This window comes from Denticeps clupeoides, chromosome 10 (genome assembly GCF_900700375.1).
Source record: "Denticeps clupeoides chromosome 10, fDenClu1.1, whole genome shotgun sequence".
Taxonomy (NCBI): Eukaryota; Metazoa; Chordata; class Actinopteri; order Clupeiformes; family Denticipitidae; genus Denticeps; species Denticeps clupeoides.
The window spans coordinates 6,374,243-6,401,691 of NC_041716.1; the positions used below are offsets into that span (position 1 = coordinate 6,374,243).

The window sequence follows — 27,449 nt, forward strand, 5'->3', positions numbered from 1 at the left end:
ACCATTACCCTTTTATTACTGGCTTTGCCTGTCCAATTAGACAATCGCCCTCTATTAAATCAAGAAACAGATCATGTTATAAGGCAAATAAAGGCCTTAACGTCGCAGCTGACATGAAAGTGTGAAAAAGCAAAAAAAAAAAAAAAAAAACACATTATGAATCATGTCAGGATTTAGGACTGAAACAGAAGCACCCCGCAATCATGCAGAACTTCCCCCCAATGGTTGCATGGGGCCTGCCACTGTGGTCTGACATGGTCCCTCATCTGACAAGCACCGTGTCAGAGTGTGTGTCTTTACCCGAATGCATGGTCACCCTGCATTCGGAATAAGTATAAACTACAACTATAACTGTAAATACATGTATCTTTAGTGTAGTTACACATCCGTTTGTGCTATAAAGTTATAGAATGAAGGAATGAACCGTTGTGGATATTTGTTCACTGATTCCCTTCCCCGACGGTCTTCCACCGGCCTTCACCAGTTCAGACCTGCCCCACCTCGTTAAGGCTGATGTCTTCATCCATCTCAGCCTGCACTTCTGTGACTAATTAAAGTTCAAATGTAATCCCATTATTTTTTTACCCGGCAATGCACGCTTCCTCCAGCCATCCCACGGCCCGGAGAAACATGGGGTTTTAATTTTCATTAAGATCGGGCCCGTAATGATTTGCGCTGATGAATACGAGTGAGGAAAATGCTGACAGCGGGGCAGTAATTGGACTATATGGGGGAGAAGGACCCAGCCCACCAATTAAAAGGCTTTTTAAATTAGTCATGCATTGGCTCATTAAGAGCGTTTGCTTTGTTGCGGCCGCTCTGGAACACAGCAATTGATCCCTGTGACTGTGTGTGGTGACTTTTTTAAGGCATCATAATGTTTGTCCACAAATTGCCAAAATGAAGCGTATGTACACTTGGGGGTGTTTTATGTTGCCTTACCGCTTAATTCTTTCATTAATAAACCTTTTGTAGATTATTAATAGTGCTAGTTCTTGCTGTTTTTTTTTTTTGCTCTTTTGCAGACTCCAGGTAATTATGACAGAAGGGGCAAGGTGAAGGTTTGAGGTGGTCAAGACGCGCGGGACCAGAACCGCTTTGATATTCACTGTACGTTGCGCCACATTAACTATTCGCCGTGCTCCGGCGCGTCGAGCCGCGCACTAACGAGAAAAGATGGACGTGTCACATCGCCCCTCCATTTGCTGCTGATTAAAGAGCTCGGCTTAGTGGGAGGCGCATCTGCCAATAGCCGGGCGTGAGTAACAGCTCCGAATCTATCAGGATTACAGAAATGCCCCGTCTGAAATAGGCTGTCATTAATGCCGCTGATTGAGGGTTGGGACACATAAATAAGAGATGATGTCTCTAATAACTGAGCTACGAGGGCACCCACCCCCCCGTCCCCATTTAGTAAAAGACCCCCCCCCCCTCCTATGCGGGATGGTGTAAAATATCTCCCCTTCAGTGTTTACGAGGCGGGATCTTTATTCCTCTGACACCGGGAAAAGGTTCCTGATAGAACGAAGCGGCCATCAAACAGTCAGGCCGAGCGTATTTCTGCTCAGGCTGCACTGGCAGTGGAGGCCTGCTGTGACTGGCTGCGCACCGCTCTGGATCCACTTGTCCCCATAGAGCAAAGGGTCAATGCAGATCAATGCAAAGCCATTGTGAGTGATCACCCTCATCTAAGGCTGTCAAAGGTAACAAGTTAGCACGTAAATCGGCCGTTAACGTGTAAATCTGCTGTTAATAACACGTCAAAGTGATGAATTTCTAATGCATTTCCTACTTTGATGCTTTGGACCTTCTTCGGTGAAATTGCTTGTCCGTCTGAATGATTATCTATTGTTTTACATGCACGTGTGTCTGAGACCCGCTCTCTTACTAAAACCGATACGGTGCCGATACAGTGAAAGCGTTGTAGGTATCATTTCATTCATGTGCATTGGTAATGAACTCCTCAAGGCCTCCGAAGGTTTACTGTGACTTCTGGCAGATCCTTTAACTTGTGAGGTTGTTGTGTTTTGACAGAACATACAGAACATTTATGACCTTCAGATCAATTTTACAAATCTTAAGAAAACATATTTTTACCATGCAGTCTGCTCCAATCTTGAGGAGAGAAGCGCGTTTTAAATATGCCTTCACACGGTTGCCAGCACCAAGGCAGAACACACTACTGACTATACTGCCGCACTCACGTGTTCATTCGAGGCAAGTTCTAGAATGGACAGGGGTCAGCGCTGAAATCTTTAATTGCTCGGGCATTACAAAAAAGTTTTGTAACTTTTCAGTACTTCAGGTGGTTGTGAGGAATATAGCCCTTGGCAAACAGAAAAAAAAAGAAAAGAATGAAAGAAAGAAACGGAGCAGAGGAAAAAAAGGAAGACGTCAGGAACAATGAAGAGCCCTAGGCTGTCCCGTCGGGCCTGGGAAAGTCACCTTCAATCAGTGGCAAGGCAACAGACAATCAGCGCCAAGCGGCGAGCAAATTAACAACGAATTTATACATGCGAGCTGGCTGCTTTATGAGTGAATCGCCATTTATCACGGGCAGAGGTCAGGCCTGTCTCAGGTTAATGGCTCCTTAGCAGTGTTCTGTTTAATATATCTGGGGTTATTAACTATTTATACAGTGCTAATATCCTTCCCCAGGGTGTGAATGTGAAGATGTGTGCACTGGAGAAATGGGTGGGGTGTGTCGCTGCATCTGCTGGGTGGCATTAAGACTTGATTTATGACAAGGGCAATAACTCACCCTGCGGGCTGCATGGGAACTTTGGGTGTAGGTCAGAGGGAGGGGTTACGTTTGCAGTGATTTGTGAGGAACGGTGATAACGTCTGATCAGTTAACTGTAGGGATATGAAGGGTGCATATGGCACACTGGATCGCCATCATAAATACACTGCTCAAATAAATAAGGGGAACACGAAACAGGCTGATCCAACTTTGGTGTGTGGCCTCCACGTGCCTGTATGACCTGTATGGAAGTGGCTGATGGTCTCCTGAGGGATCTTTTGCCAGACCTGGACTAAAGCATTCATTCATTCCTGGAGTCTGTGGTGCAGTATGGCGTTGGTGGATGGAGCGAGACATGATGTCCCAGATGTGCTCAATTGGATTCTGGTCTGGGGAATGGGCAGGCCAGTCCACAGCATCAGTGCCTTCGTCTTGCAGGAACCGCTGACACACCCCAGCCTCATGAGGGCTAGCATCGTTTTGCATTAGGAGGAACCCAGAGCCAACTGCACCAGCATATTGTCTCACGAGGGGTCTGAGGATCTCATCTTGGTACCTAATGGCATTCAGGCTACCTCTGGCGAGGACAAGGAGGGCGTTATTCGCAAATGTTGTTCTGTATGGTTCCCTTTCAATTATTTTCTGAGATTGTCCCAAGGGGGTTGTCAGGGGGACATTCCAGTGCAGGCATGTGAAACTGGTGGCCCATAGGCCACATCAAACGAGATCACTTTTTATAGATCTATTATTATTATGGCCTGGCAATATGAAGCACTGATAACACACAAATTACAGATCCCATAATGCTGTGCTTCTTGTGGAATGTGGCCACAAGTTTGATATAGTTTGCGGGGGACTTCGTTTTCAGGGGTTAGGAGTCCCTTTTTACCATCATTACTGGTCTTAATCTTTATGCAAATTTGATGACATTTAGATGCCTTGTGAGTCACCTCTTCTATTTTTCTTAAAAAAATGCAACTGGATGGAGAAATTGTTCTGAAAGCTCCAAACACGTCAATTCAACGAACCATAAATAACACAGAAATCCCTGACAGAAACATCCATTGTCCTGTAGTGCTGGGCATGCTGGGTAGTAGACTGGCCTACTAGCACCGTATTATTATTAAGAAAAAATACAGTCACTCATCATACCATTATGTGGGACCAAAATGGGACGTTACCTGGAGGACCGAATGGAATCCTTCTTTGCGGGTATGATTCATGCCCCTGCAAAAAAACTCCTAACAAGGCCCAAATGAGAAGTTGCTCTGAACATCAGTAACTTCTGGCAGAAAACGTTGCGAAGCTTGCTAACCAGTAGAACAGAAGGCCCATTCTTTTCTTGTTGTGGTGCAGCTGCGTTCAGACTCATGCTGGTGTGTGCACTGTGAGCAGCGAGGAGATGAAATTAGTCCCCCGGAACACTGCTGCATTGCTTCTAAAGCAGGGGTCTGTTGTGCCAACAATGCTTTTAGGTAGAATTCCGACGCCGCCACATTTCCCAAGAAGACGGCATTTCTTCTATTACAGATTTTTTTTCGCTGGCATTGCACCTGGCTTATCCCAGGCCTCACAGGCACTCGAGAGAGAGAGAGAGAGACGCCGTAAGACGGAATTGTTGAAACAGTGAACTTCTCTGCTGATGAAATAAGGACTCTGTTTAGAGCTTTCTGTGTGTGTGGGGTGGGGGGGGGGGGGAGAGACTGCAGCGCCGCTGCAGCGATCTCAGCATTCAGATTGGAAAGCCACAGGGGAATAAAGATGCCATTTAGTCAGAGGCACTTAACCCCCTCCCTGAACCTGTAAACACCTCCTCAACAGTCCTAAATGTTTCCCGCCCTACAGAGAGCCGCCGCAGCCACCCATCCCACCAAAATGAGCGGCACAATCTGTCACTTTAATAGCTATTTTTAACCTTGTTCCTTTTCTAGTAAAGGAAACATTCCATACCTTCTAAGAGCTGCTGCTAGTGTGTGTGTCACCTTATTTTTTATGCCATTAACCAGTTACTCCTCTATAAGATGCTGAGGTTGGTGTTCATATCCACACCTGCTGTGTGTTTGAATGCATTGTAGTTATTACTTAACATCGGTGTATTACAGTTAATGTTCTCACTTGCTGTGTGTATTAAAGGTCCCCTGTTATGAAAAACATTTTTGCTTTTATATCGGTGTTATTGGTCTCTTTCCGAAATTCAGTCTTGGTGCAGAATTACAGCTACTTTAGAGCCGGTCTCACAACGAGATTTCCCCAGGACGGGCGGGTTTGGTGTCCGTAGCTTTAAATGCAAACGAGGAGGAGAGAGGCGGGACAAGGAGGTGAGCGGCCTATAGAACTTGAACGGGCATTCGCAGAAATGGCTTCATTAACACCATTCACCAATCACAATGTTTGGCGCAAACAGGAAGTCGTGTCAGCGTTTCTTCAGAAAAAAATGTAATTAACCCTACTGGTTCTTCCTGTCTGCGTGACGGGTTAAAATAAAATACATTTGTGCTCATTTTTTATATCCAATTGAAAGTGGAAAGTGTAAGTGAAGTGATTGTGTAACACTGCAACACGGCAAGCACAGCACAACGAAATGTGTCCTCTGCCTTCAACCATCACCCTTAGTGAGCAGTGGGCAGCCATGACAGGCGCTTGGGTAGCAGTGAGTGGGGACGGTACTCAGTGGAGGCTCGGAACTCGAACCAAAATCATTCTGATTACGGGTTTGTTTCCTTAACCGCTAGGCCACCACAACTCTAATGCTTCGCACGTTTGCAAACCCTGATGGTTGGTAGAGAATTTTTTTTTAAGGGGAGGGGTGGGAAATTCTATGGGTGGTCAAAGCATGAGAATAAAGGGAGACATTTCAAGCAACTGCAAGACCATAGACAGGCTAGGGGAACTCTAGGAATTGGGAACTAATAATTTGAACTAATCTCACAAAGTAAAATTTTCATAATAAGGGATCTTTAAAACATGGTGTAACCTTGTTGAATCCTGGTATTTTTGTGATACTTGGAGAGTAGCTTTTCCATGTGTTGGTAGTAGCCTAGTGGGTAACACACTCGCCTATGAACCTGAAGACCCAGGTTCAAATCCCACCATTGTGTACCTGAGCAAGACACTTAACCCTAAGTGTCTCCAGGGGGACTGTCCCTGTAACTACTGATTGTAAGTCGCTCTGGATAAGGGCGTCTGATAAATGCTGTAAATGTAAATGTAAATGTAAATTTATTTGTTTGATTAGTGTTCTGTTTGTGCTTTAATCTCATGAACCTCCATCTCACTACCACTGGTTGCTTCATAAAGTGAAATGATTGTCACAGCACATGGTGCACACAGGGAAATTTGCCTCTGTCAATGCTGCACGATTGATTTTGGTGGATCCACTCAGAAATGGTGAAAATGCTGGGGCAGGTTTTGTAGATCCCTGAATGAAATCACGTAAAAGATCCCATTTCCTGATGGTGGAAAACTTTAAATTGTCTTCTACATCAGGCTGAAAAAGACGATAAGGAGAAGATTATATTGTTCTCATCACCAGAAAAGGGATGGTGACGAGAACAATATAAGAATGGTCTACAACCCTCTGCCTCAATGAAAAGGGAAAACACAGTTAAGTTACTTTACTTTACTTTACTTTACTTTACTTTACTTTATTTTGCAGACGCTTTTATCCAAAGCGACTTACAAGAGGAAGACACCAGCAATTCTCGTTCGATTTCTATAGAATTTTGAGTTTACAAAACTAAGAGCCCTGATAAGGCCTAACTTGTCAGCAAAGAGCATGCTCAGAGATTGTCGTAATGTAACAGAGAAATGCCGTAAATGTAAAAATGCCGTAAATGTTAAGTGCTAGACGAAGAAAAAATTATAATATATATATTATAATTCCCCCCGTGAAGTTCTGCATGTTTGAGAGGGTGCTTCTTCGAAATTAATTATGTATTCATAATTTTACATAAACTTTTAACTCTTACAGCATTTGAAGACATCACTTAGGTTCAGGGCCTTTCACATCTATGACCCAGATGACCAGGTTCAAATCTACTTACCACCATCGCATATTGGACCAGGGCGCTTTACCCATTAGCGTCAGCTGAATGTCATGTAATGTAATGTAGTGGAGTTCAGGGGTTAAGACCTGCCTCTGAAACCCCACCGGAGAAAATACACCATACCACCGAGAACCTGCTCTTTTGCTGTACGAGTATAAAAGCACCATTGCTAATGTGCAACAACTCCCAAGCTTTCAGCGGAGCTGCTAGTCAGGGTGGGCCAGTTGGGCCACCAGTAGGGGCAGTCAGGACTGCAGACGAATCTCCTGCAAGCTTCTTAAGTGTCTGTGACATTATGTTTACACGAGGCAGGAAGGCGGGGGAAGCGGGGAGCAGCTGCGGAGGATGTAGAAGAAGAGATGCCCCAGGATCCTCAGCGCTGCCAGACAGTTATGGGTGGAAGCTGTCAGCCTTTATTGATATTTCCTCCACCACGCCGGCTGACATGTTGGCCCGTAATGCATTCCAGCATATTCCGGGACCACTTGCGACCGGGGCGCTCATAATGTCTTCCTCTCCACCCCCTTTACAAGTGATGGGTGTCCACAGGACAGCCCTCAAATGATGACAGAGGGTTGCTAGGGTCCACGACAGCTGGAATATGTATTTATTTATTTATATTTTCCTCCCCAATGTATTTCTTCCTTTTCCCTGCCTGGGGACTTAATAACTTTGGAGGCCATTAACTTATGAGGGGGTGCCTGGGGTCCCTGAGGGCCCATCATTGATCAATCTCACTCAGGCCTTGGAGAAATATGGCACCAATAGGCAGTCCATCTCTCCTGCAGTCCCACACACTCCCACCCTGACAGACCAGGCAGGGCCATCTGCACCACTTCCATAGAGAGCAGTGGAGAAGTGAGGTCACTGTCACTCATCCTTCTCGCAGTTCACTCCGACCAGGTCGTCCCCAGCGCTGATTAACCACTCCGCAAGAGAGCGAGCAAATGAGACAGAACAGATTCATGTACCTCAAACAACAGACAAAAGCCATCTGTGGCAAAATAATATCCTGTAACGTGCCGAAAAAATGCGGGGAAACTCCTTTATTCGGTGAATTCGGATACTCCCGTGCAGTCGGCGAGGTGGGAGATTTATTCCGTCTTTTCCCCAGGGCGACTCCGGGATTCATATTGCACCACAAATTATATCTTTGCCATGATAATAGCACTGGCAATTTAGAATCATTACAGCATCCCGCCGAGTTGTTTACCCTGCTTATTTATCGCCAGGAAGCCAGGAAAGTGAGCAAGACATATGCTGATGATTAGGCGGTTGCAAGGTGGCACTCTCCAGCACGTCCCTCTTTGCTCACACGATCTTTCATTTGCCTTTCGTTTTCTTGAGGAACATGGAGCTGTGCAGTTTTTGTTTTTTTTTTCTTTACAGTTGCTTTTTTTTTGATAATTCCATTTAGCTCGTATTTATATCCATGCCACTGTTGGATTTGAATCAAGAGGAGATGCGATACAGATGCATTCTCACTGTCATTCCCTGTGCCATGTGGCTCTGGACAAAGCTGTAATGTGGGGATCTGAGGGGTCAGCGGGAAGAGAAACTCCAATGTGTAGAAAGGTCAGCATAGGTCATGGTCATGGTCAGCATAGGTCACGGTGGCGACCTATTGCATAGCAACAAATCATCTGTGGGACGTGTGGGACGTTACATTCATTTCGGTTTGTAGTTCAGAGGTCACTAAAGTTGGAAAGACGTAGACAGCTAGACCAGCAGAGAAACTGACTCACGCATTATCCATAATCGCTTTATCAGTAGCAGGGAGCGGACTCACCCCGTGGTGCCATGATATGCCTACCATCTCTCAGTTCAGATAATACCAGGATGAAGGCTGAAGTCTCTTGAAGCTGCAGAACACAAAATACAGGCGCTTTAGTGGTTCTCCCACACCCTGATATGGCTCTAGAGCTTGGGTACAGAGTGAGAACTGTTCATCAAAAGGACCAGATATCACTGCTAGCGTGTAAGCCAACATTAACATGGGTATAACTACTGTCAAATCAATGTTTACAAAACCTATGTAGGTAATATTTTTATCATTAATTCTTTTTTTGTAGGTAATTTCCTTTGATTCTTAGCTTATCTGGGTGAAGAACAGGCCTGGCTTTTATCAGCACAGTGACCCGACTGGGGGGTCAGTAGACCCTCTCTCAGTTCTCAACTGCTCCTGCCCACTGCCTCAGCATGTCTCATCCAAAGGCGCAATGTCCTTGTCCTTGACCACTTGTGCATTTTCAGCGGCTTACTTACCTACCCATTATCCCTTATGTATGCCTTGCACACCCTATGAATTATAGCAATTCTGTAGGACTAGTTTGTCACCAGTGCAAGTCACCAGTAAAAATAAAACACATAGATTTAAAAGAATATTTACAAGGAATTTGGTTTGACCTGGATTTGCATTCTCCAGAAAATTTTAAGCAAAAAAAAAAAAAACCACAATCCTACACAGAACAAACAATTTTAACAATTAAATAGTATATTGGGGAAAAGTGTAGTTATGTTGTGTGTATGTCTGTTAAGTCTGGATTGCGGTTTGGATTCTTCGGGTGCCGTTGAACCTTTGGAGTAGGGTCTGGATGGGGAAGGGCGGGGTCAGCCTCGGTTTTATTTGTATGGCTCAAACGTCACAGGCTTCAGCCATGTACGAATTGGAACGGGGTTACTCTGAATCAGTGTTAATCTGCATTGATGAATTGACCTCCGTAAGCAGCGCCCCCTTTCCCTGTGGCCTGTGCTGCTCTCTGTGCACTGTGGGTTAGTTGGACCACTTCCTTTTTTTTTTGCAGTGGTGTTGTTTTTACTGCGCCACTGCTCTGCATCAGCCTGCAATCTTTGGCGGTGGTGCCGGAGAGTGTGCCATCAAGGCTTTATGTCCTCCTCTGTGGAGAGGCCTCTGATTTATAAAAGCCACCGTGTCGATCAATAGCTAAATGAAACCCGCGGCTCCGCCGGCAAAGCGGCGCAACTTTGTCGGAGGGTTCTCGGGGGTTACGACGCTCTTTCCTGGATGCAGCGACAGCTGCTTTAATGCCGCTGCAGTTTGTAAAACATCCCCCTTTCTGACCTGCCGTTCGGCTCAGCGGGATCAAACCGCTTAACGGCGCCGGGCCCGTACTGTTTTGTCTTTTATAAAAAATATCACATCAGTTGCAGATATTAGTGACCAGAGGAGACTTTTTTGTGGATAAATAAGAGATCGTATCCATACACAAGGCTTGCCATTGTGGTCCATTGTGCTGCACCTAAGGTAGGGAAAGGTTGTTTACACAGTTCCCTCTGGTACCACACATATTTAGTTATATTTATTAAAATAAAATGGCCAAGAGTTTCCCAATGTTACGGGGGAAGCTAATATTGTACATGTCTGCTTGTCTGATAAAATGCAGTCTCACCTCATCTTCTTGTCCCCAAACACAGGGATTAAAGACTGGATTAGATGACTAGGTCCTTTGCAGCCACCACTGCCCTGGCCAGTATTAATAGTTACCAAATAAAAGTAACAAAAGAAAACTTAAAGTGATTGTTTTGGTTATTGTGACACACAGCATAGCACAACACATGGTGACACAATGAAATGTGTCCTCTGCTTTTAACCCAGCACCCTTAGTGAGCAGTGGGTCAGCCACGAGAGTCGCCTGTGGAGCAGTGTGTGGGGACGGTATCTTGATCAAGGGGACCTCAGTGATACCTTGGCGGTTCGGAATTTAAACCTGCAACCTTTTGTTTACGTGTTCACTTACTGACTGACTAGGCCACAAATGCCCTATGGCATGAAACACCGTACGCATGACCATTCACCATTCAGCATCATTGTGGTGTGTTACCTGAGGTCATGACTGAAGAATATTCTTATGATTGTCATGTGCCGTCTCACCACACAAAGTGCACATCTTAAACAAGTGTAATGGAATACCTGAGACGTGGTGCCAAAAAAGACAACCCCCTGCTGACAGTTCCCTGCAAGCTGGCGTAAATGCAGCCTGTCCAGAAGTGGAAAATTGGCTGTTGGGGTAGAGGTCGGCACCCGCTGTTTGAAAAGAAGCTTTTGAACATATATTCAACCCTATCAGAGCCGGCTAGTGGCTGCTGTGTTACTCTAGCACTGAATATGTATATACACAGACATACATATGTAAATACACAGAGAGAAAGAGAGATGCAATTGGTGGAGGACCATATAAAAATATTACTCATTGCCATCCATCTTTGTAAAAACCTCTTCCTTCATTTTCTGTCATGCACCATTTGCTCCCATGTGGATGATAAAATTCACCTTGAGAACATCCTGGTGTGGACTGATGAAGCAACATCTTTGGCCTCACAGAATCTTTCTATTTACACCTATATGGTGACCTTGTTTTCTAAGTCATATGCTGATACCTGTGTAGAACTCTCTCATTTATTACCTCAATGGACTTTAAAACACAAGTGACAATTACTTCACTTTATTTTTATTTTTTTTCATTTGCCTTGCACACTAGGGGCCTTGAGCACTGTTCTAATGTGATACAATAGCCAATGTACATGTAAAAAGTGCTGTTGTCACGATTGGGTGCACCTGGAAACCTACCTGGCACCAATCTGCTTGATAGCAAGGTGTGAGGCATTAGATGGGCATTGGCTAGAGCCTTGTTATAAGGAACTTCGGAGCAGCGACATTTTATGTGGACCCTGTTACTTACCTTATGTCTGGTTTTGGTTCCTGGCAATCGCCACAAACCTGCAGGTTTATTTTGTTCCTTTGTTTTTTTTTTTTTGTTCCTTGTTCTCCCGTGTTTTTGGCCCTCGTGCCGTTTTTCCTTTGTGTTAATAAATAAATGTTTCCCAGTATGGCCCGCCTCTGCGCTTCATTCCCCCATCAGCTCGCAGAGAGTGACAGCAGTACAAATGAAATTTGATTGAATAACAAATAGATAAAATACTATCAATATTCATCACACGCTATATGAAAAAGTGAAGCGAATGAATAAGTGTGTTTTGTAATAATCAGCTTTATATACCAGTTAAGAAAAAAAAAGATTCATGCTTGGGCATCAACATTCAATAGCATCTCTCCTTGCAACTATAAAATCTTTTACTAAACAATCCTTCAGCCCTGACTTGCCCAACATTTTGTCACAAGATGAGACATGAAATTATATAGGCAGTATGCTTACCTTGACCCTTCCCCTTGTGTCCTGCACTCTCCTTGGCTGTAGCTGGTCAGAGACTCATCCAAACTTTTACTGACTGTGTGAAGGATTATTCTAAAACTACTAATTTATGAGCTCCATGGATTTTGGTAGACATGTGGTTCATAAGACATAAATGAGTGGACCAATACCACCGCGTAGGTTCATGATGTTACTTTCAGTTTTTTATTTTGTTCTTAGCAAGTTCTTCTGCTGCCCTTGACCTTCCAGTCCTATAGAGGGCAACACAGTTCACTAGAGATGAAACCCCAACATGCTGGACATATGCAGTGGTAACTTTGTACTGTCATTAATATTCATGGGACGTTTTCAGAATGTATCCATACGTATTGTGGTTACAACATAAGATTGTTAAATAGATGGTGAACAATCATTTTGTGTTACTGCAACATGCTGGGAGATCAAAAAACTGCAGTTCAAAAAGTAGTCAGGCAACCTGAAAGCAAGGTAGGTGGGCATGGGGGAGAGAAGAGGGTGGGCCGTCCCCAGCTTATTCAAATATAGCTTCTTGTGTATTATCAGTTATGCAAATACAGTTCCCCTTCACCTCTGTCAGCTTTGAAGGGCTCTCTCATCGGCTTCTCCAAGTCGGTTTGCTTTCTCTTTTTGTGCAACAGAATTCCTTTTAAAGGGAACCCTCTGAAGTGAATTCTGTCTGCAAATCAAATTCCATCCTTTGCCGGGGACTGACAGGCGAATGTGGAAAGTATATGGGCTGAATACGCCTGCATATGTTTGCTGGGCTCATTTCTCGGTGCCCTTTGACCTTGATCGGAATGGCACACAGACACATTTGTTTGAACTCCATTTTGTGTGTTTCCTGTAGGCATGGCAGAGAGGACACATCTCAAAGTCAAACCTTCCCATCTTCTTTTTCTCCTTGGTTGCCCTTCTTTACTGCTTTCACCTAAAGTATTTGTTTAGTCAACCGGCGCCGTCCCGATGAAACTGATAACACTTGCCAACTGGTTTACTTGTACTTCTATCTTGTTTAGCTATCATGTTGAATTAGGCACAAACAGGCATCACATCGGATTGACATCATCACTGGCAACCCTGACTATTACCTGGCAGCGTGGGACCTGGCCACGCTGGGTATTAGTGGTTATCAGCATCAAGCAGGAAACTAATAGAAATATTTGCATTTGACATTTGCTGCCGGTTTTCCCCTGAGCGGATGTGCCTGTCTCAGAGTGCTCCGGCTCCGCCGCTCTAATGAGTGGCAAATGCCATAGAACCCGATGAGAGAAATTAAATAAATTCATTATATTATCTGAGGGGGTAGTTTTAGTGGGGGGAGTCGGGGAGACATTTACAAGTCTATTACCACCCGTCTTGCTTGCCTCAGTGTCCCATTCGAACAAGGATTAAAGAGAACACATCTGGCAGCGCATAATACCAAAAGGTACTTTTTGTACAGTACCTCAAGTCCCCTGGACCGTTTCTCTTTTGCTGCATCACATCGGCCCATACTGTGGTGTATGGTATGAGGAAAGAGCAGTTACTGCTGCCAAGAAGTCATATTGTCATATTGGAAACACATATTGTCCCGTAACCCGTAGAGGATTTTGTGCTGAGTAGAAATATTCACCCCGGAGCCCAGTGACAAATATTCGCTGGAGCTTGATAGAGTCCAGTGCAGGAGTATTAAGTTGTCAACGACACTGAATTGGGGTTCTACTACACAGTGTAGTTGGACTCAACCTTCAACAAACACAAACTGGAGGCCTTGTTTTTTAAGCCTGAAAATGTTGCCATCTGCAGCTACATGAACGGGAAAAAGTGGATGCCCCCCGGAGCATCTCTCATAACTTCATATTGGATCTTCTGGAAAATGTTATCTCTTTATCTCTTTAAAAAATGCAAATTCCATTGTTTTATGTTTGCAAGTGGGGAAAATCAAGTCAAAGTCAACTTTATTGTCATTTCACCATATACAAGTACACATAGAGATGAGATTGCGACTTGTCTGGAGAATAGAGGATGTCTGGTCACTCTAATTAAAAGTGAAGTGATTGTCACATGTGATACACATCAGCACAGCACACAGTGCACACGGCGAAATTTGTCCTCTGCATTTACCCCATCACCCTGAGTGAGCAGTGGGCAGCCATGACAGGCGCCCGGGGACCAGTGTGTGGGGACGGTGCTTTGCTCAGTGGCACCTTGGCGGATTGGGATACGAACCGGCAACCTTCTGATTACAGGGCCGCTTCCTTAACCACTAGGCCACCACTGCCCCATTTAAATCAATTAATTGTTTTAACAGATATTAAATATTTAACAAATACAAAACGAGGTAATGCATATTTCTACTTTTATCTTTGCTTCTCTTTTTAAATCAATGGAATTGATGGAAACAGCTATTGAACTAATTGCTATTAGCCAATCGCTAATTAGCTTGTTACTGCCTATTAACCATATGCGTAAACCAGCAATCTACTTTTTTTTAAACCTGAGCAAGTCATTTATTAATATCTGTGTCACTGTATTAGCTTTAAAAAAATGAAGGTGAAAGCATGTCAGCCATCGCTGACAGCATGGTCGGGGCATCTAGCCTTGAATCTGCCCAGGGAGGACATGGCAGCCGCAAAACAAAGTAGACATGGCAGGTGAAGGTGCCTCGCCGTGGCCGGTGCCCCTAACTGACATGGCAGATGAAGCCTTTTTCCTCAGCAGCCGCGCCCGCTCCCTGTCTTTCACAAGGCACGAGAGGGTGTTTTGTGAGGGCCTGTGTCACGGACGTTCTCGTCCCCCACCAGTCTCTCCCCAGGGTGGCGGTGGCCCTCCGGGGCCCCTAATGACACCGGGAGATGGTTATCGGCCAGAGATCGAAGGATAGGACGGGGCAAGCGGGATGCCGGTGTAAAGTGGAATTGATTGGCTGATGGCCGGGCCTGGTGCCAGTCCTCATTAGGGTTTAGACATGTTTGTGAGCACCTGCTGACAGCCGCGCGAGACACAAACCCGGTTGATGGCGGCTTAAGTGAAAATAATTGATCGCTGATATGGACCTATTGGCTGGGTGTACTGTGTGTGTTGGGCTCTGTTTAACCTTGTTCTCAGTTCACTCATAATTAATAAATCACTTTTACCAGGACCCCAGAAGCACAATCCTTGCCATTGCAACAAACAATATATAAAAATGTTCTACCAGCCCATATTACTGCAAGCAGGAAGTTGGATTTTCTCTTGCCTATTTGGAAATTAAGCACAGAATTTGAAATATTAGGTTTTAACCCGAATATCAGATTTTAACCAATTTTCACTGTTTTGCTTGATTTTGCCTTGGTTTGGGGGAAAGCCTGTACAGATCCTGTGCACTTTCTTTGATGTTGATCCTTTTTATGATCCTTATAGGGATGATAAAGCAGCTTTTTTTTCAAGAGACAAAGCAATAACTTCATCAGTTAGATATGGGGATTAAACTGATAGCATTAAAAAAAAACGAAATTCATGAGAATTTAAAAAATAATGTTGTAATGTTTTGTCCTTGTTTATTTTAGATCATTATGCCCCACGACATATTTCTATTGGATTTTCTTATTATTAGGGTGGTTAAGAGTCTGGCTGTGGTGCCTGCATGCTGGTGTGGGTGTAAACGAATGAGTAGGAGTATTTTGGCTCCAACTTTGACAGCATGGTAGAGGTGCATCTGCTATGTCTTTTTAGTGTTATTATTATTTATATATATATATATATTTAGAATGGAAGGCAGTGGAGCCTCAGCATGCTGCACGTGTTCTTTCATTTTCTTACGGTCGATGAGCTACACACACAAAGCGGCCCAACTCTGAAATATTAAAGCTGCATAGTTAAATATGCAGCAGATACAGCAGATCCAGGCTCACACACTCACTGTGCTTCTACACTCGGGCCAGACAGTCAGTGGGAACAAAGGGGTTGTTTATACATAAAATAACACGAATGAATCACCCAAGGAGCCATCCTCTCAGAAATGACACAATGAGCGCCATTTGCATAGACAATTCAAACGTTTAATTGAAATGAGGAAGTTTCTTTGTCTATCATTTTTTCATTAATGCGGATAATGAAGAACTTTTTTTTTTTTAATTCATAGTCACACTCCATTGTTAGTGTGTTTGACATATTTATATTTCCTTTTCAAAGGGCCGTCTCGTGATATGAAGTCCTCTTTTGAAGTGAATGGAATAATTGTTTAGCTGTTTTATTTGTCCTTGCTGTGCTGCGCTTGTGCTCTGTACTTTCTTTTCAAATTCGGCTACAGAAGTGGCCTGTGTGGAATATACTTTGAACTAACACAGCCTACTTTAAAGACAAAGCAGCATACTGTTATCTTTGACCCATCCCTTTTTTGCCATTTACATTTTTTCTTCCTTTGCCGTTTGCCCCTTTTTGTTTTTTTTGTCTCTGCTCATTTAAAAATGAACCCATAAAAGCACCTCAACGGCCATCACAAACACTCGCATGTGTCAGAGGCAGCCTTGTGTGATAAAGTGTGTAACGGACCATGTGGAAAAACCCAACGTCCTCGCCATTAGCAAAATGACTTAGCTAGGCTATGGTTTATGACGCCCCGCGTGCCATGATTGAGTGTGTGCCTTTCTTTATGAAGAGCGTGACACTGATGTCTACTGAAAAGGTCGAGTGAAAATGTAATGGTGGGAAAAGGCACATCACTTCACACATAGCACAAAACTATATTGCACTAAGGAAAAAAAAAAATCAGTGTCTGCTAAAGTAATTTCTGCATACCTTTAATGAAAAATAATGAAAATCTAACTTTGCAGCTGTTTAAATTACCCCAAAGAGGTTACAAAAAATATATAATTTTTGAATTTCATAAAAACTCAAATAGTACTCTAATATGGTCATTTTATAATACCATGACAATCTTTAATGTATTATGTGTTATAAAGAAAATAAAAAAGAAGGCATTTATAGTATATATGAATATGCTCATGGTAAAAAAAAAATATATATATATATATAATATTAGTGAAAATAAAGCTTCAAGAGTTGTTGGTGGTAAATAATATGTTCATGTTAAATATTAGCTGATAATACATTATTGAAGGCCTAATTCATGGTAATTGCACAATGTGCTTTAGTTTGGATTCTTTACTCTATAACTCAGTTAGATTTTTACTTAACATTCACATTTTGCTACATAAAGTATCAGTGTAGTATCCACTGCCACTACCCAGCGATGTATTTTTCTTATGTTGTCTTTGAACAGAAATATTTGCTTGCATTTTTAACTTGCTTTGTTTGATTTTTTACTAGCCTTGTTAACTTTTAATTATATTTGAATATGTTTTATCTCTGCACAGCAACAACAACAAAGGAGCGGCTCAGGATGCATTTCACTGTGTTGAACTGGTTGAACTATGCATACGTCTCTCCACAGTGCATGTAAAGGCGGGGACGTGTGAGGTGATCGCAGCCCATCGCTGCTGCAACAAGAACAAAATCGAGGAGAGGTCCCAGACGGTCAAGTGCTCCTGTTTTCCAGGACAGGTTGCCGGGACGACACGAGCGGCACCTTCCTGCGTGGATGGTAATGTTTCCCGTGCTTTTTTTTTGCATTTGAATTTGCATTTGCATGTGTTTAAAGTGAGCTGGAGTGTAATCCAGTTACAGCGTGTCATGTGATGTGCAACCGAATACCAGATTAGGAGAAAATATTCTACTGTGCTTAACACCTGACACCTGCAAGCACAGATGCATTTGTCATACTTCCCTTAAAATTAAAAAAGGCCATTGTAACTAACGAAAACATTTATCACCATAAAACCGTCAATCAGTATAATGCAACTGACTGACCTGCAAAATAAAAAAATAGGGGACTCCTGATATTTTGTGTAACATAATAACCAGACTGTCACACAAACCAATGCTGAACATGAGAGAGATTCAGTTTAGCTCAGCACTCAGTTACCTAAACACCCTTATACCTTAATGTCTCGAGTGCTGAAATCCCAGACATTTCAACCTCCTGCATAGTACATAGAAACAGAAGACTCTGGGGTCACGGTACACAACAAAACTACACAGGAAAAGCTAACAGACTACAAGTGTAACGCAGAACTGCAGATGACACAGCTAAAAAAGAGAAAACAGTACTAATTTGGCAAGTAATAATAGTGATTTTTATGTGCAAATAAGCAAACACAGTTGAGGAAATAAATAAAAAAATAGTATTATGAACAAGGGTATCATGACACTATATTAAACAGTGTTATGAAAATTATATGTAATTAAGAGGATTGTGTGTGGAGACTGCTTTATTGGAATATATATTTTTATTACCAGGTGCTGAATAATTAAGAGGAGCTGTCTATGGTGCTGCCTGGGGTGTTCAGAACCATAGACAGCTCCCTTATAACCATTCAATGACTACATGCAATTAATGCTCACGCACCTGCACACAGTTCATGTCAATCATGTCCCACTCACAGGATCGTATGAAAATGTGGGACACCCCAAATGTGACCAGGGCCTGTTTACTGATTAATAATTGTGTATAAACTCAATGGCTGTTTTGAATGGACATCAACCATTTACAGAAAACATGTAAGAACAATGAAGTTGTACATAATATCAGTATCGAGACACTTCATTTTGCGAGTGCCTGAATTTCAGTATAACTGTAGAGTCACTTGTCACTGTGTTTTATTAGCTATCAGTCAAAAAGCCCACCAGAACCCCCCTCCAACTCCCTGTGTCTCCAACACCATCTGACATACATTTCACAATAAAACCGCCGGTCTCAGAGTGTGGACCCGGGCGATTCATTTAATACTGTGTCAACACTGACCACTTGGCAGCCCGATCAATTTTTATCTTATTTTCTTTACTGTAAGAGCCCAACTCTGTTCCTTCTTTTCTTGACAAAAGCTCTCTGTGAGTGGAAATGTCAAATAAGCCTCCCCCACCATCGCTCTGGCGAATACTGCATGCTGCCACCTCCTCTGTATTCCTCTTCCATATCCCGGCTCAGCCCTGAGCTCACAAGGTCTTCCTCTTTCCATTTCCTCGTTCTCACCCAAAGAAGTGGCTTGGCTATGCCTGTACGTAACGTCTGACCCACTATATACTCAGTTTAACCCCATTATACCCACACCAGGAATCAGGACAATGCACAGAACCTCATTAATCAAAATACTTTTTAATAGGGTTCATTCCGGTAGGGTAAGGTCGGGCTGCGCAGTATAATCAGTATAAACTGTTTGCAACATAAATTTGGCCAAGGGGGGAGATTTTGAATATAGCGACCTACCGCACAAATATCCACTCCTAGCGAAAAATGATAATGACGCATCACCTGTCGCATCACCTGTTTTGGGCGACAGCACAGAGCACACTTCCGAGGATCCTTAAAAAGTCCTAAATTCCAGTTTCCAAAAAGATAAGGCCTTAAAAATGACAAGTAAACTGTAAATCTACAGGTTAAAGGTTTTAAAAATACTGAAGACCCAGTAAATAAAATAAAACAAGCATTCAATCTGTCAGTAATCGGTTCCAGGTTTACCAAGTGCACATGTCAGTACCCGATCTGTACCACTTACCTGTTCGGTTCCATGCCTGCGATGCCCTGTGCAATAAAAATGATCTAGGCCTTTCTGTTGTTTAACAGAATCACATTTTAATCAAATTAAATATCACAATATATACCATCTATGGTAAAAATGTATATCACAATATGAATTTTATACTATATTGCACAGCCCCAGAGGAAAGCGCTTTCTTTTTGCCTAAACTTTTTTTGTCGTATTTCTCTGTCAAAGCTTCTATAGTTGTTCAGAAGTGGTGGTGCCAAATGCAGCCTTGTCTGGATGGGGAGGAGTGCAAAGTTCTGCCTGATCTCACCGGCTGGAGCTGCAGCACGGGAAACAAAGTGAAAACGACCAAGGTGAGAGTCTCCATCAGGTTTTTTTTAATTACCAATATAGTTGGTAAATAATAACATGACCTCTCTCCCCGAGTCATTTGCAAATTCGGTTTGAGACAAGCGTTCCTCAAAATCAGGTGATTTGTAAGAGGAATATTTTGCAAAGATAATTAGTGTACAGGTCACATGATATACAATATAGGGTCACATGACATTCTAAAATACATGGCAAGGTATGTCTGGATATAGCAATGGGCAAGATGAGGCAGGCTGGAGAATCAAGTAGCAACCGGGTCCAACTTCTAGAAATCCTTCGTGAGATGCCACACCCACGTTTGAGGTTCTTGCATTTTTACAATTCCCTCTGTCACCTTTTAAAAGCTTCGTTCAAAATGAACCTGTCAAGACCTAGATAAATTCTGACAATCCTCTGGAAACCTTAACTTTAAATCGACGAGTCCAAATGAAGATTTGGATCAAAATCCTTAAGATTCTCTAATTCGTCATGTAAGGACATGAGGTCACAATGACCTTGAATATTGACCTCCATTCACATCGCCATAGCTAAAGCTGCAAACTCTAGGGATTGAATGGATTTCAATAGAAGACCTACTTGGCTGCTGGAGGAGGTGTCACTGTGGCGTCACTCTGTGAACTCGGTGGATCCCCATTACAGTGACATAAAAAAGGTGCAGCCCATTGGATGAGTTTAACAGAAAGGCGTGGATTTTTAATGATTCCTGTTTTTATCCAAACTCAGCTCCAGATTCTCAATTGACATATTTGTCATTTTGCTTGACTTGATCAAGCATCGCTGTCTTTTTTAGCGCTGCTGCACAGGTCACATTAGAAGCTGAATGCTCGTTGGTTATGAGCAAACATCACAACAGAGTTGGACTTTTGCATGCATAACAATGCAGAAGCTTCATTAATGCTGATCGTTCATGTTATCTTCGCACGTGACCTTGGGACGAACGGAGTGGCCTCGGGGGAAGGTAGGAAGAGTCAGATCGTCCTGGGGCCCGCCGTTCTCTGTGATTAATATGGGGACTTCTGCAGACAGCACTGATCCCCCGGACTCCCTGTCTCCCTCCTACTGGAAGGAAACAACACGAGAGAACATAGACAACCGAAAACGGACTGATCCACTCTGGCATTCTCATGCAGATCCACAGTGAGCCTGAACCAAGTCCTACCCTCCAATACATAAAAAAAACTGAGTAAATTGAAACAAAAACAGAGACTATTATGTCAGTGGTGCCTAATCCACACATTACATTTACATTTACAGCATTTATCAGACGCCCTTATCCAGAGCGACTTACAATTAGTAGTTACAGGGACAGTCTCCCTGGAGCAACTCAGGGTTAAGTGTCTTGCTCAGGGACACAATGGTAGTAAGTGGGATTCGAACCCGGGTCTTCTGGTTCGAAGGCGAGTGTGGTACCCACTAGGCTACTACCACACATCAGGGCAGCTGTAAAACACTACCATTTACATTTACATTTACAGCATTTATTAGACGCCCTTATCAAGAGCACCTTACAGTCAGTAGTTACAGGGACAGTCCCCCCTGGAGCAACTTAGGGTTAAGTGTTTTGCTCAGGGACACAATGGTAGTAAGTGGTGTTTGAACCTGGGTCTTTTGGTTCATAGGCAAGTGTGTTGCCTACTAGGCTACTACCACCCTTACACACACACGCATACCTACATTAGACAAATCAGCTTACATGTGAACTAGCATGATGCCATATGAAAGAGTGAAAAAATTATGAAATGTATTTGTCCAAAAATGTTAGGGTGGCAATATGTATTTATTTATTTTTGTTTTGTTGACGCTGAAAATGAAGCATTCTAAGAAGTAAAACGTAGTAGATGTGATACAGTTCAATTTATCCTTCAGACAATGCACCAGAGCCTGTTAAGCTGGGTGAATGTCCTCCCTGTGACTTAATGCCCAATCACTGGTCTTCCTCTCACACTGTTTTAACTGTAGCTGAACTGGAAGTGGCACAGAGAGAAGGATGCAAACCATGGAGAAAAATACTCTCAGGCAGATGCTGGCATTTCCATTTATTAACTTCCAGCATTTCAGTCTTATTATGCCTGGCTGAATGACTGACTATATATGTTCAAACAATATAGAGGTCACACCATACTTGAACCGTTGCACCACTAAGGCAACTAGGCCACAACTCCCAAGAGCCAGAAATGAAAACCTTGAGTGTGTACATTAACCACGCCCATCTGCTTTGTCCACAAAGAGGTCCTTCAGACATCTGCTAGTTTTTCTGCTCTCATACCTACTCACCAGGGCTTTTCTCATCCCCTGGTGGTTCCTCAGTTATCTCAGGGTCATCCCATTTCTGACGGCACATGTCGCAAGAAAGCAGTCACCCCACCCTGTCTGGAACTTGGATCTCCAGGGTATGAAATATGCAACTTGACCGCAACACCCAGAATGTTTTGTGGCAGTCCAATCCAGACTGAGGTGGTTTTCAATATAATGCGGGACAGGAAAATATTCTGTGGAACTGGTGACCTTTTTCGTTTTTGTAAAGCTTAATTTATTTATATAGCTCTTTTCTAGAAAAAAAAGAGTACAGAGTACTACACAGAAACAAAATGAAATATCAAAATTAATAATAGACTCAAAAAATACAAAATAAAAAAACCTTGAATCTCTGCTGACCAAAAGCTAATGAATCTAAAGCTAAAAAATGATGTCTTTAGTCAAATAGGGAAAAAGCATCACCAGCTTTCCAACTCATCTGTGTTCATGGAATTTTGTAAAAACCCTTCACTAGAGGGCCTCAAAGACATAGAGCCCCAGACCTCACCCCTCAAAGGCACATTTCTGAATGATTTTTATCTGGCCACACCCCGCACACTGTGCTGTGGGTAGCTCACTTATCTTTGAAAACTCTTACTGTGCAGCAACGTGCACAATGCAGCATATCATTAATTAAAATAAAAGACGTACAACTTTATATTTGGGCTCACAGTGGTAACTTTGCGTCACAATATTCTACAATATTAGTTTGGTTACACCTTGCAGCACCACAGAGCTTGAGAGTTAAGAGCTGAAGATGAAAAAAAAAATCAATCGATGCGCAGGGACTGTACAAGAAATCCCTAAAAGAACCGCCGAAAAAAAAGTAAGAAATGTGTCTGAAGTTGGCCATCTCTCCGCTCGAGAAGACGCGCTGCATTAAAGTGTCCATCAGAGGCCCCAAAGAATGGGCCTGTGAGTTACGGGTTTCACTTCTCTCTCTGCTGTAATTCACACTTCAGCTGGAGAGCTTTGTTTTCGGCCTTAATAATTCATGGGCCGTCCTGTCTGCAGGCGCGCGGCGGGGCTGCCGAACGTTACTTTTTCTGTTGGCGTGTGTGTGTGTGTGTGCCTCTCTTAAGAAGAGGCACAAAAAGGGGATTTTTTCCTGTCTTAACCACACTTGGAAACCCACCTCCGCCCCTTCCCGTCTCGCTGCTCCGTGCCGGCGGCCTCAGACAGAACTGCGGCCGACGCCCGTGGCCCCGTGCCCCAGCGCGGCTGAGCGGAGCTCCAATTAAATTTTGATCAGCCTGTTAATAATGCAGATGGCGCGGCTGGGCTAATGAGCTGTGTGATTGGTGGAGCGGCCGCGGCGGGCCAACTTATTTGCCCTAGACTGCTCCAGGTGGCTTGCTGGGTTCAGGCACCCTGGTACACGTGTACTGTAGATTACAGTGTAGTGAGACCACCACACAAAGAGTCACATGTTTGTTAACATGTGTAGCTACCCATATGTAACGAGAGTTCTCTACCGATCTAATCCTACTCATACAATGCAAGAGGTTTTCCATTTTGATTCAATTATTTACTTCATGATTTGTTTAAGCACTTTATTGTGCTTTTACAATACTATTTGAACATTGCAAGATATCTTTTTAATTGGTTGCCATGCATGCATGAGCAGCCTATGTGCAACAGTTAAATTTTAAAATGACATGACAAATTTTTTTTCTTAATGACAAAATAAATACTAAACATCTACCTTTCACATCTTCATTTCTGGTATTATTTAGTCCCTCCTGACCAAATACTCACATACTCAAACATACATACATTTATGCTGACGGAACGTAAGATTTTATTGCCTTATGAGTTTATGGACATGTTTATTTGATAAACATTAATAATTTTGCGTAGCTCAGTTTTTACCAACTGGAAGTGACCAGGCCGTAGTTGTTTTTTTCTTTTTTTTTATAAGATCATGCGAGCACACACAGACACACACACACACACACACACGTGATTTGATAAGGACTGTGAACATTAAAATGAGAGCGAAAGAGAGATCAGTCAGTCCGTGGGGAAATTCAGGGTCAATTTACAGCCCGGCGTGTAACTGGACTACCGCGCTCGTTTCTCACCGGGGTGGCCAATTACCTCTCCTGTTCCTCGGCGCCGGTGGCCTGCGAGCTCCGTAGCCTTGTTCTAAGTGAACTGCGTGCAGGTGTGAGTAATGTGATTTATGTGAACTTCTGGAGCTGAGCAGCTGCTATGCTGCTTCAGGTTTTCTACTGTAAATCAACACATGCACAACAATTTTTTACAAATGTTATATTTGTATGCATTTGGTTGTCCTGCTTCAATTAAACAAATACAAATTATTAAAGGTCCCATGACATGAAATGTGTTGGTGTTTATATAGGTCCCGCAATACTGTATTTCTGTTTACAGCCAAATCGCCCCAAGACGCGTCGTTTCTGTGTCTTTAGCTATAAATTGTGCTTCAGAGGCTCGAGTGATGGAACAAAAAACATTTATTACTTTTGCGTTAATTTTTACATCCAACCAAGCATTTACATTTACATTTACATTTACGGCATTTATGAGACGCCCTTATCCAGAGCGACTTACAATCAGTAGTTACAGGGACAGTCCCCCCTGGAGCAACTTAGGGTTAAGTGTCTTGCTCAGGGACACAATGGCAGTAAGCGGGATTTGAACCCGGGTCTTCTGGTTCATAGGCAAGAGTGTTACCCTCTAGGCTACTGCCACAAGCAACTGGAATGCTTCGAAGGTTTGGGAGCCATGACTGTTAGTGAAGCCATGTTTTAGGGGAGGGGTGTGAAATTGTCGGGTCGGACAAAGCATGAAAAAGGGGAGGTAACCTTTCCACGATATAAAGGGAGACATTCCAGATCCCACCGTCTGAGCTGCCGCTCTCTGAATGGCCAAAGCACTTTTTTACACATATCACCATTTCTAGCCACTACAGGACCATAGACTGGCTAGGAGTAGTCATTAATTTAAAATAATCTCACAAAGTGTACTTTTCATGTCATGGGACCTTTAATAATTACATTTGCATTGTTATAGGATCTTCAAAATTATTTTAGAACTCCCAGTGAAGCTAGTTGGTTGTGACATCTGACACATTTCGACAGGAAAGGGGCATTTGACCCACCAGGTTACTCTTCTGGGGCAAAACTGAGAAGTGTTCCAGGAACATTTAGAATCTTCAAGATAGTACAGAGACTTTTTTTTCCCGCTGTGTGGGTACTCAGTCTGAAGGCCGCTTGCTCTTTTTTCAAAATTTCTCATAAAATATTGAGAGGAACCTTGCGTCCGCAGATTCTCTTCTGCAGTCCGGCCTTGATGAGTCACGGCAACTCTCCTCTCACTCCACTGCTCTCAGTCAGTCTTCACATGCAGACATCCTTGCTCTCTCTCTCTCTCTCTCTCTCTCTCACACACACACACACACACACACACCAGATCAAATGAAGTGGTGCAAGGGTCACATAGCCAGAGCATGTAAAGGCAGAACTGGGATGAAAGGAAGCGGTAACAACAAGTAATACACTTATTTAGTTTGCGTTAACAACACACCATGAGCATTGATTTTATTGTCATATGCAGATAAAATCTCTATTTAATTTGCTAAAAACACAAATCAATCAGCTGAACTCAATTTCCCTGATGTAGCTAGGAAAGGAATTCACACCAGTGCAATCATATACAATTCAATGTGCATCTGGAAGCTGTGATACTCAAACCTGTTGCTAAAAGGTCCTTAGCTTATTTAAGTATTATAAACATATGAATAACATTTGCATTTGTGCAATATCATTTCTGGTTATTTGGGATTATTTCTGCACCCTGTTCTCCAATTAGTGCTCCATGTTTAAACTTTCCTGAGTTCTGTGCTTCTGGTGCCCATGAAGTATTTCACACAAGTAATAAAAATCAATTATAAAATGAAACAGAAAGATTACACTTGCTTTTATAGTCTGTTTTGAGTTGGGACTCACTCACATCCTTCATGGTAAAACTGTAATACAGTAAAAACTAAAACTAAAACTGAACTAAACTATGTCACGACAGCTACTTGCTCAGTGGGACCAATGTACATTTTGTTTGAAGTGTAGAGGATAGAGAGCTGGGTGCTCTGACCCATTTGCACATGCCTCATTGTTCTTGTGCTGAGGATATTAGAGGATATAGAGGATATATATATATATATTTTAATCTACAATGTCTGCATCAGTCAGTGCAGCCTATCAAATCTTTTTAGGAGGCTCCAGGTCAGTGGTTTCCATACTTTAAACCACATGAAATCATTAGGTTGGTGTAATTCTGGATAAATGTGACCTGACCTGACCTGACCTACAGGTTATCTTGGTCCATAAGTGAAAATCGGGTTTGTTGAAGGATTTAAAGTCTGAACACACTTTTTAAACTGTGGATCACGTGAAAGGAACTAAGTCATAAATACGTTATGTATTGAATCTGAGCTCAGTCGCAGATTCTCCTCTCTGTCATATGAGTTATGGTCAGTGTATGCAAAGATCCACAGATAGATCATGCCATTGATCAAATACGTTTTCATTTTACTCATATTATCATTTTCATGCAGGGGTCTGCATGTGAGCGGTATCACAGTCAATGCCATCGATTTGACTCTTATAGGTCCATTAAGGGGAGGCTTTAAATTGAAATCGACAGTAAGACTTGGTCTGCACTGGGATGGATGAGCGATGGAGATAACAGCGGAACCCGATTCACTCAACGTGGGCGTATCTGGTCGAGTTGGCGGCGTGTGTCAGCTCTGGATGTAGCCAGAAGGGCGAGGTGAAAGCCCCTTTAATCTTTTTCTGACATCGGGGCAGGGTTGGATCAATACCGAGTCATATTGTGCGGCTGAGAACGTTCCCTCCCGTCTTTCTTTGTCAGGCTGCCTGTAGACGTCTGGAATTCTCACTGATAATGAATTGAACAGGAGGCCGTCTGATCCATATTCGATCTGTGCCTGTATGTGTTGGGGCACGTGCGCGAATGAATGAGAAATGAAATGATTAAATGAGAGAGGGATGGTTTCGACCTACTTCAAGTCATAGACATTAGCCACATGACAAAAGTAGGCTTTCCACTGACTTTAAAGTTTTTAGAATAAAAGTTTAGAATAAAAAACAAATACTTGTACTATAAGGAATAGGTCTTTAAAAGCTACATGTATTTTTCGCTACTTCTGCCATGTTTTGTTCTAATTCTCTGGTGGGACAGTATGTTTCAGTGACGGCCA

At 42.9% G+C, this 27,449-nt stretch overlaps 1 protein-coding gene across 1 annotated transcript in view; it reads left to right on the forward strand.

The window, feature by feature from the left end:
* LOC114798148 (chemokine-like protein TAFA-2) overlaps positions 1–27,449 on the forward strand; it is a 90,750-nt gene that overhangs the window by 57,528 nt on the left and 5,773 nt on the right. Inside the window, exons 3-4 of the mRNA XM_028993587.1 lie at positions 17,392–17,541; positions 19,772–19,896. Of these exons, the coding sequence (XP_028849420.1) occupies positions 17,392–17,541; positions 19,772–19,896 (275 nt within the window). The remainder of the gene's footprint in view (positions 1–17,391; positions 17,542–19,771; positions 19,897–27,449) is intronic.